Consider the following 10,435-nt stretch of genomic DNA (forward strand, 5'->3'; position numbering starts at 1 on the left):
CTGTTGGATTGTGTCAGTCATTCATAGTTGAGATAAATCTTTTAAAACTAATTTATCAGACTCACAAAACCCCTCCCCCAAAGTTTTGTTCTTTTGGGTTTTGTGATACCTTAGAATTTCTGCTCAATACCCTGTTACATAGTCAGACGCGAGTTTTTTATTGTTTCCATTACTGCTCAAAAGAATATTTTCTGTACTAAGCTCGTAAACATTCATTCTCGATAGGTTGTGTATGAGAACCCCCCCCCCTTCCATTTTCGGCGGTTCTTACTTTAATATAATAAGGGCAATTGTATTTGGAATTGTCCTTTTGACGTTGACAATTAGTGTCTCAAAGTTGTTTTCGAGGGAAAAGTTTTTAATAAAATTGGTAGTAAATTCTTTGGTGACATTGGGTGTTCATGTTGGCAAAACAGCAGACTCTTTCAGAAGTTTCAATATTTATTTTGATTTCTAGAGAATTGAGTTTGTTTTATTTTTACAGAGTGTAAGGCAATTAAGGGACAGCCACTACAGCATGTGATCTCTTAGGAACAGCCAATAGGTTTCCGATTCTAGGCTGTGACTACGCTCACTTTGGCTGTATCTAAGTGTAACTTCTGGCCCAACATCTCCCTGGAGGGAGGGCGTAAAATAAGCCCACAGTTCACTTTGCGAAATATCTTTTTTTTTACTCTTGCTAGAGGATAACAACATCAATTAAATATGACGTTTAAAGTAATTTTTTCCCAGCCGTTTTTAGAAGAGACTCAGTGTGTTCAACATAGAAAGTCTACGAAAAGCTGCAAAACCTTGACCTTAACATTGGTTGGTCATTGACGGAGGGAAATTCTATAAAAAGAAAAGAAACCTACAGAATACGAAAACAATCACCATATCGTAAAGCCTTATGTAGGCGCTATTAAATGCTCTAACTTTTTTTACCAATATGCTTGCTGACCTCCTGTCAAAATTGCTTGTATTAAGAACAGCAACTGTCATAACATTAAGTTATGAGAGCTTTTGTGCTTTCGATTGAAAGATCCCCCTCCCGCCTCACGCACACTTTAAGATAAGCAAACAGAGAAAAGAAAACAAACAAATTCTTTGTTCTTTATGTACCGATTTACATCTGTTGCCATTTTTTTACAGTACACCCTGTGAGGAAGCTTTTAACATAATTCACACTCTCGAGATTACACCATTTTGGCCAACATCCTTTTTATCTTCTCCCGCATCAATCCCTCAAACTGTTTACAGTAGTCATATATATTATTTTTATTGGTACCTCCATTACTTTTCAGCACCTTATTTTTTTATTTCTTGTTCTTCTCATATCATCAAGCCGAAACTTACCTCTATTTCCTTGTATACTACACCCTTATCCACAAAGTATGCTTTATGCGTCGTATTCATTTGCCCTCTCGTGTTATGCTTCTCATGTTATACTTGATCTCGTATCCACCTTCTGTTTTTCTTTTCGTGGATTTGCTGTATTTTTAATCGCACCAGTACTTTCTGATCTTGTCTCTCTGGCTCTCGTTTGTCCGATTACACCTATTGTACTTCTTGTTGCAAATAAAAATCTCGTAAAGTGAAGATCAGCCTTCAATTCTTCAAGCTTCAATGAAATTTTGTCATTATCTTCATTGTCGACAGACAGCCCACAGCAATTGCCTATAATTCCAAACTGTCGTTTGGCGATCCTTTCCCAAATATTATGAGAATTTATTGGTCGTCCGTTGCAGTTATAAGTTTCCTGATCTCAATTTCCAGTTGCTGGTTTTATTATCACGGTGTTAATCCTTTAGTCTAAACCAGCAGGCCAAACATTTATCAAAATGAAGGTCAAATACCTGATAAACGGTACAAGATGATTTAAACTGTGGGAAGCTAAAAACGAAATTAGAACAAAAATAAAAGCGAGCCCTCATGCCTGCATAATTACCTGTTTAACCTGGATTTAAAGGTGGCATAAAAATGGAAAGCTTCCTACACTTTTTCTAGCGAGTTTGTGGGGAGAAAAAAAAAAAAAAAGAGATGCGTTTTTTTTTTTTTTTTTTTTTTTTTCAGCTGTTGAAAAATCTTTGTTATACCCAGAAATGTCCAAAGCAGAAGGACTTTGTCGCGTTAAGACACCTGGCTGTCTATCATAGAAACAAAGACTGCAAACGTATACTAATGCTGTTCGTAAAAAGATCTGGTACGCTCTCTTGGGACGATGGTCATTCCTTAGTCGTTTATTGCGCAATGTACAAAAATAGAAGGAAAGTCAGCGTACAATTTCTAGCCCGTGGCACTCCTTATACTGTGGCCAATAAATACGCCTGTACGACTTGATGACGTGAAACGGTTTCAGCTTCATTTCAGGTTGAATATTCCACCTTTTTAGTATTTGGAGAAGATTCTGGTGCTCATTTTTAGTCATTCACCAAGAAGATATTCAACAAGCGTAGATTCAACAGAAGGCAAGACCAGCAAGGGAAATACAACGCACCAATACCTTTTGCGTCCCCATGGATAACGACGTTCACCAATTATTATATGTTAAAGTGACATAATTTTTCCCTTTCTTTGTATTTATCCACCCCACTACGCATGATGGGCAGTGCTTAAAAGACAGAGACAGCACACATCAACAATAAATGAACAGCTACAGAATAACAACATATTGAAAGCAAAGAAAGATTTGAATGAGTTCAAATTAAATCGGGATGAAGTTCCTGCAAAACCTTTGGCCGTAGCACCTATATAACATATTTATACTTGATTTATGTGTGATCAACAGGCACATACACACTAGTAGGTTGTCAAGATGTAAATCGTTTCAGGTGAGTTATTTTTGTGTTAAATGGAATTGTGATACTATCAAAATTCTGTCTCAATCCTTGACATAATCCCATTAACATGATAGCTACCCATATATCGATTTATCACTAAAGCATGCGTGTGGCTGAAGCAGAAGACTGGGCTTTTTTTGTATATACTCATAGAAGATGGCATAAATTCATTTCATCATGTTATATGGAAGTTTATTTATCTCTATAAAGATCATTTGGTGATTAGAACATTTAATCAACGGACGGATTCCGTATTAATTTGCCGTGATATAAGAACAATAAAATTGGATCGCTCTTAATTTGGTGGATGGGGGGAATGGAAAACATACACGGGCATTTGGTGGTAAAGTAGTATATGAGAATAGTAAATTACACGCCACAAAGGAGCAACAGGGATGTTTATAGTCAAACTATCCGGTGTAAGCCAATTTGTGTATCACAAAAAAAAAAGCAAAAATCATACGTGACGATGTTAGGAATTCATTTAATTTGACACATGTATTCATCACCAAATACAGAGTTTGTGTGTATAAATACTGAGGGGAAAGAGAGTGTCGTTGCCTTTACATCGTCTACCATGTCCTTTGTTAATCATGCTTTTTTTTTTTTTTTTTTTTTTTTTTTTTTTTTTTTTTTTTTTTCTTATGGTATTATCAGTCTGATTATCAAGAGAGAGAAACAGGGTCTTTAAAGTCTTCTTGTCCTTTACGTCCTTCATCATTGTATCAGCTACATAAAATACAGCCGAGTTGGTTTCCTTTTTTTTTAAGCCTTAACAGCAAACAATCGAACCTTGTTTATATTTAAGTATTGTGCTTCTGTACAACCCATGGCTGTCGCTAGGCTTAACCTTGATCGGTTGCTTTTCAGTGTGGTCACCATGAGAACTTGATGGTTGATTGCTTCATAAAAAAAACCGGGTGCATTCTTTTTCTAAACCCGTGAGTAGTCTTGATAATTCAGCTACTGAAAGAGAAAAAAAAAAGGGAACGCTCTAATCTTGGGTTTTGTGATACTTGTAATGCCCTGTAGCATAGTCAGACGCGTGCTTTTTTTTTATTTCCATTACTGCTCAAAAAAATATTTTCTGTACTGAACTCGTAAAGGTTCATTCTCGATAGGTTGAGTATGAGAATTCCCCCCCCCCCCTCCCTCATTTTTGGAGGTTCTTACTTTAATAAAATAAGGGCAATTATATTTGCAATTGTCCTTTTGACGTTGACAATTAGTGTCCCAAACTTGTGTTCGAGGGGAAAGTTTTTAATAAAACTGGTAGTGATTTCTTTGGTGACAATGGGTGTTCATGTTGGCAAAGGAGCAGACACTTTCAAAAGTTTTAATATTTATTTTGATTTCTAGAGAAAAGAGTTTGTTTTATTTTTACAGAGTGTAAGGCGCCTAAGGGACAGCCACTACAGCATGTGATCTTTTAGGACAGCCAAACGGTTTCCGATCCTAGGCTGTGACTACGTTCACTTTGGCTGTAGCTTTCGGCACAATATCTCCCCGGAGGGAAGACATAAAATAAGCCCACTGTTTGCTTAGCGAAACACCCCCCTTTTTTTTTACTCTTACTACAATAAGGATAACAACACCAGTTAAACTGACGTTCAAAGCACTTTTTTCCCAGCCGTTTTTAGAAGAGACTCAGTGTGTTCATCATAAAAAGTCTACGGAAAGCTTCAAAACCTTGACCTTAACATTGGTTGGTCATTGAAGAAGAGAAATTTTATAAAAAGAAAAGAAACCTACAGAATACGAAAACAATGACGGTATCGTAAAATCTTATGCAGGTATTATTAAATGCCCTACCTTTTTTTTACCAATATGCTTGCTGACTTCCTGTCAAAGTTGCTTGTATTAAGAACAGCAATTGTCATAACTTGGATTCAGTTATTAGGGCTTTTGTACTTTCAATTGAAAGATCCCCCCCGCCTCAAGCACAGTTTAAGTGAACCAAATAGAGAAAAGAAAACAAATAAAATTTTCGTTTTTTACATACAAATTTAATTCTGTTGCCACTTTTCTTAATTACGCCCTGTGAGGAATCTTTTTACATAATTTGCACTCTCCAGGTTACACCCTTTTATATTCTCTCGCATCAATCTCCCAAACATTTTGAAATAGATTTACAGTAGCCATATACCTTAATTTTTATTGGTAGCTCCATTACTTTTCAGCACCTTATTTTTTTATTTTTTGTCATCTTCATATCATCAAGCCGAAACATACCTCTATTTCCTTGTATATTACACTCTTATCCACAAAGTATTCCTTATGCGTCGTTTTCATTTGACCTCTCGTGTTATGCTTCTCATGTTATACTTGATCTCGCATCCACCTTTTGTTTTTCTTTTCTTGAATTTGCTGTATTTTTGATCTCACCAATACTTTCGGATCTTGTCTCTCTGGCTCTCCTTTGTCCGATTACACCTATTGTACTTCTTGTTGCAAATAAATACCTCGTAAAGTGAAGTTCAGCATTCAATTCTTTCATAATCCTCAATGAAATTTCATCAATATCTTGATCGTCTATAGACAACCCACAAAAATTGCTTAGAATTCCGAACTATCGTTTGCCGATCCTTTCCCAAAGGTGATGGTAACTATCATGAGAGTTTGTTGACCATCTGTTGCAGTTATAAGTTTTCTGATCTCAAGATCAAATTGCTGGTTTTATTATTACGGTTTTAATCCACTAGTATGATCAACAGGCTAAACATAAATCAGAGTGAAGGCCAAATACCTGATAAACGGCTCAAGATGTTTTAAACCTTGGGAAGGTAAAAAACGAAATTAGAACAAAAAGAAAAGCGAGCATCCATGCTTCTATAATTACCTGTTTAACCTGGTTTCAAAGGTGGCATAACTTTGGAAAACTTCTTACACTCTTCTTGCGAGATTGTGGGAGAAGGTGGAAAAAAAAAAAAAATAAAAGAGGTGCGGTTTTATTTTTTTATTTTTTTATTTTTTTATTTTTTTGTTAGCGCTTGAATAGTCAAGTCACAACAGGACATCCACCAGGCCGTCTTCAAATAATTTTATCAGCTTTTGAAAAATCTTTGTTATGCCCAGAAATGGCTAAAGCAGAAGGACTTTGTCGAGTCAAGACACTTGGCTGTCTACCATAGAAACGAAAACTGCAACCGTACACTAGTGCTGTTCGTAAATAGATCTGGCACGTTCTCTTGGGATGATGGCCATTCCTCAGCGGTTTTTTGCGCAGTGCTCAAAAATAGAAGGAAAGTCAGCGTTGAATTTCTAGCCTAGTAATCTTTATGCTATGGTCGATAAATATGCATGTCCGACTTGATGACGTGAAACAGCTTCAGCTACACCCGCACTTCAGGTGGTATATTCCACCTTTTCAGTATTTGGAGAAAGTTCTAGGTGCTCATTTTTAAACATTCACCAAGAAGATATTCAACAAGCGTAAATTCAACAAAGGATAAGACCGACAAAGGAAAGAAAATGCACCAATACCTTTTCCGTTCCCATGGATAACGACGTTCATCAATCAGTATGTGTTAAATCGACGTAATTTGTTCCTCTCCTTTGTATTTATCCACCACTACGCATGATGGGTAGTGCTTAAAGAACATAATATCGACACTGGATGGACAGCTACACAACAACAACATAAGCAAAGCAAAGAAAGATTTGAAATTCCTGCAAAACTTTGGCCGTAGCACCTCTTTGACATATTTAAACTTGAATTATGTGTGATCAACAGACATATACACACTAGTAGGTTGTCAAGATATAAATCATTGGAGGTGAGTTATTCTTTGTGTTAAATGAGATTGTGATACTTACTCTTTTATAAAGCCCTTCTAATTAAAGATCGATCTCAATCCTGGATGTAAACCCTATAACATGAGAGCTACCCATACATCAATTTATTACTAAATCATGCATATGGCTGAAGCAGAAGACTAGACTTTTATATATACACTCGTGGAAGATGGCATGAATTTATTTTATCATGTTATCTGGAAGTTTATTTATCTCTTTAAAGATCACTTGGTGATTATGACCGATGGATTCCGTATTAATTTATCGTGATGTAAGAACAATAAAAATGGGTCGCTTTTAATTTAGTGGATGGAGGGAATGGAAAACATACACGGGAATTTGGTGGTAAAGTAGTATAATAGAATAGTAAATTACACGCCACAAAGGAGCAACAGGGATGTTTATAGTCAAACTATCCGGTGTAAGCCAATTTGTGTATCACAAAAAAAAAAGCAAAAATCATACGTGACGATGTTGGGAATTCATTTAATTTGACACATGTATTCATCACCAAATACAGAGTTTGTGTGTATAAATACTGAGGGGAAAGAGAGTGTCGTTGCCTTTACATCGTCTACCATGTCCTTTGTTAATCATGCTTTTTTTTTTTTTTTTTTTTTTTTTCTTATGGTATTATCAGTCTGATTATCAAGAGAGAGAAACAGGGTCTTTAAAGTCTTCTTGTCCTTTACGTCCTTCATCATTGTATCAGCTACATAAAATACAGCCGAGTTGGTTTCCTTTTTTTTTAAGCCTTAACAGCAAACAATCGAACCTTGTTTATATTTAAGTATTGTGCTTCTGTACAACCCATGGCTGTCGCTAGGCTTAACCTTGATCGGTTGCTTTTCAGTGTGGTCACCATGAGAACTTGATGGTTGACTGCTTCATCAAAGAAAAAACCGGGTGTATTCTTTTTTCTAAACCCGTGAGTAGTCTTGGGAATTCAGCTACTGAGAAAAAAAAAAAAAAATAGGAACGCGTGAGCGGGGACAGAAAAAAAGCAATTTCAGCGGTATTTGACCCCGAGTCTCACTGCCTGCTTAATTCATTGAGCACCGGTGGAGAGTCACTGCTTAAGCGCACAAGCTTACTTGCCAGTATAATAAAAAATTGTCCTACCTGCTCTTTTATAATGTTTTTTTTTACTTTTTTTCTTTTTTTTTACATTAAAATCAACCTCTGTTCGTACATAATAACCCCCCATAAACTTAAAGCAATAATAATGTCTGGCCAGAAAAAGAAACGAGACGATGTATACCTTACACTTAAGTAATTACTGGTTTTTATAAAAGGAGGGACACCAAGATTAAGCAGCTGAATTCAACTCAACGAGACTTTTTTTATCTGCAAAGCAAAAGTTAGGTCTTTGCGTTAATTCCTAAAAAGACATGGACAAATTAACTCCAGTTCAAGTATGAATTGGTAAGAAGTGGCTACAGTTGAATCAGGAATAACTAACCCGTTTACGTCTACTTCGACTACAGTTCATTTACACAACGTAGCCGTTAGCACTCAGTAAACAAGATGTATGTCACGAATCGTTTTCGGGACTAACACTATAAACACGTAAAGCTTATATGTACAAGAACCTTGAACAAATAGTAAAGGAGTTTAGCAACCTCTTCTTTGTTTAGAAAATCTTAACTGATCAACCTAACTGGTCATTGTTGATGCTGGATACTGTTCCGATGAAACTGAAATATTATTTAGTTCTTTATTTGTTAAGTGGCATCAAATAATACATGTCAAATTGCTTTATTTGTCAATGTTAAGCTTTAACCTGAAGAACAAACATTAAAATGTTCAATTTTTAAATAATAAAACAATCTTACTTGATAACCTATTTAATGAAAAGTTTCTTGATACGATATAGAATAACATTTTATCTGAACTATAAGATGATTTGACATTTATTTAAAATCAATCAATTTTATTTAGTTATTTAAATAAAAGGAAGCTCATGTACCTTTGTCTCAGACACATATGTTGGAAGGATTTTAATGTCAGATGGTGGACCAGGTGGGACAAAGGTGGACCAAATAACCTGAGAAGTAAGCCACAATTATTTTTTTTCAGTGCTTGGACGAGAAATTACTTGATTTTGGTGGACCAGGTGGGACAAAGGTGGACCAAATAGCCTGAGAAGTAACCCACAATTATTTTTTTCAGTGCTTGGACGAGAAATTACTTGATTTTGGTGGACCAACTCCGCTGTCCACCACCTTCCGTGTCCACCATCTGGTCCACTCAGGTTGGTATATTTTCGGAAATTCTTTTTTCCTCTTCAATGGTTTGATATTTTTTTAATAGCTCATATGTTGTAAAATACAGCTTTCACTAAAAGCAAGCTAGTAACCAGGGCAACCCTACATAAGTCTATATTCAATAATCAAAATGATGTCGTAACTTGGGAGGCTAAAGCGAGTGCGTTAAAAAAAATGTTAACGTCAACGTCAAAGATATTTTTTTTTCTTTGGTATCTGTTTGTATTGTTTATTGCAAATCTTTTTCTTCAAGTCGTTTGCTTGCAATTTTTATATATATATATATATATATATCAAGTTAAATATGTACCGTATATAAAAAAAAAAACAAAAAAACTAAATCTTTCTGGATGGTAGCGGGTACAAAAACAAACTTTTTAAGGAAGTCGTTGCGTCCTTCATAAACTTTAAAACAACTTCCTGGATTTCACAATCGTCTTTTATTTTATTTTTCTGTCCTGAATAAATCGGAATGCTTTTATTTCAATAAACGTCTTTGCTTTTTCTTCACCCTTCTGTGGTAATTTGGTGCTTACACCATAAAAATTCCACCTAAGAAAAGCTTATAAAAAGTTTCATGTATTTTGTTCTCTTAATATCTATCCAATAAGAATTCCACTAAAGAGAAGCATTTAAGGACCTTATTTTCCTTTTTTTTTTTCTTAAAATACTCTTGGTTTAACTTCCTGTAAAACAACCTAGAACTGTATAGCAGCTAGATATTTACCCGAGACGATTCTATAAAAATATGATGCTTTTACCGCAGTCGGTAAGAATTTCTGTTTGGGCTTAGGCGGAAGTTCATGTACTACCTACAGCCGTGCGTGACTCATTTTCTTAAATGTGGGGTTGCCTAATTAAGCAAAATGACAGGTTCCCATCAAAACAAACTTTTTTTTTTCATTTTTAGGGTAGACTTTTGTCTTTTTTGTTTATTTTCCTTTTTCTTTTTTTTCTTAACACTTTTTTCCCATATGATTATAATTTTTAATAAGTGGTAAGCTTAAACTTTTTATATACTTCTTCATTCAAATAACATTCTCTATTCTAGTGTCTAATGCAAACATATTCTCTGTATGGGAAGCATCGTTGAAATAAAGTAAGAGAAATAAAAGCTGTTGTTATTCTTTCAACTCATTCATTCCTTTTCTTTTTTTTTTTATAAATGTAGGAAAGTGTCTTTCTCTCTGGTTGCTAAGCTCCTTAATTTACTGAACTACCAATCTTTTTTCCTTTTGAAAGACGCTGTAACCCAAGTCCTAAATAGAATGCTGCCCATGTTGCTTACACTTGGCTGACGCGTCGCGGACATGTTTTTTTAAAAAGGTACCCAATTTTTTTTCTTGCTCTATTACTTTTGTGCTAAAAAAAAATATTCTTTAGCTTCCCAAGGTCGGCTAGTGCCCTTTTTCGGGTCTTATTATGTTCGTGCATAAAAGGTACGGATGATACACTTAAAATAAAAAAGAAGCCATTTCTAATTTTTTTAAATAGATTCAATTGCTGTTAGTCTGTATCAAGAAATTCGTCCATAACAACTATTTTTTGGGAGGA

General features: G+C 35.2%; 3 protein-coding genes across 3 annotated transcripts; 2 read left to right on the forward strand and 1 right to left on the reverse strand.

Annotated features, from left to right (window-relative positions):
- Positions 1 to 1,373: 1,373 nt before the first annotated feature.
- On the forward strand, positions 1,374 to 1,703 carry EV154DRAFT_521416 (uncharacterized protein; the record flags this gene model as incomplete). The annotated part of the gene is made up of 2 exons (XM_051602904.1): positions 1,374 to 1,573; positions 1,601 to 1,703. The coding sequence occupies 2 exons, from the start codon at positions 1,374 to 1,376 to the stop codon at positions 1,701 to 1,703; spliced, it is 303 nt and encodes a 100-aa protein (XP_051453823.1).
- Positions 1,704 to 4,646: 2,943 nt separating this feature from the next.
- EV154DRAFT_485164 (uncharacterized protein) lies at positions 4,647 to 5,950 on the forward strand (the record flags this gene model as incomplete). The annotated part of the gene is made up of 4 exons (XM_051598735.1): positions 4,647 to 4,726; positions 5,041 to 5,284; positions 5,358 to 5,492; positions 5,807 to 5,950. 4 exons carry the CDS (start codon positions 4,647 to 4,649, stop codon positions 5,948 to 5,950), a joined length of 603 nt encoding a protein of 200 aa, XP_051453824.1.
- Positions 5,951 to 8,372: 2,422 nt separating this feature from the next.
- EV154DRAFT_485165 (uncharacterized protein) lies at positions 8,373 to 9,686 on the reverse strand (the record flags this gene model as incomplete). Its single annotated transcript, XM_051598736.1, has 5 exons — positions 8,373 to 8,397; positions 8,450 to 8,457; positions 8,584 to 8,661; positions 8,713 to 8,899; positions 9,643 to 9,686. The coding sequence occupies 5 exons, from the start codon at positions 9,684 to 9,686 to the stop codon at positions 8,373 to 8,375; spliced, it is 342 nt and encodes a 113-aa protein (XP_051453825.1).
- Between the last annotated feature and the right edge of the window lie 749 nt (positions 9,687 to 10,435).

The sequence above is a fragment of the Mucor mucedo genome (genome assembly GCF_025094135.1).
Source record: "Mucor mucedo strain NRRL 3635 chromosome Unknown EV154scaffold_108, whole genome shotgun sequence".
Taxonomy (NCBI): domain Eukaryota; kingdom Fungi; phylum Mucoromycota; class Mucoromycetes; order Mucorales; family Mucoraceae; genus Mucor; species Mucor mucedo.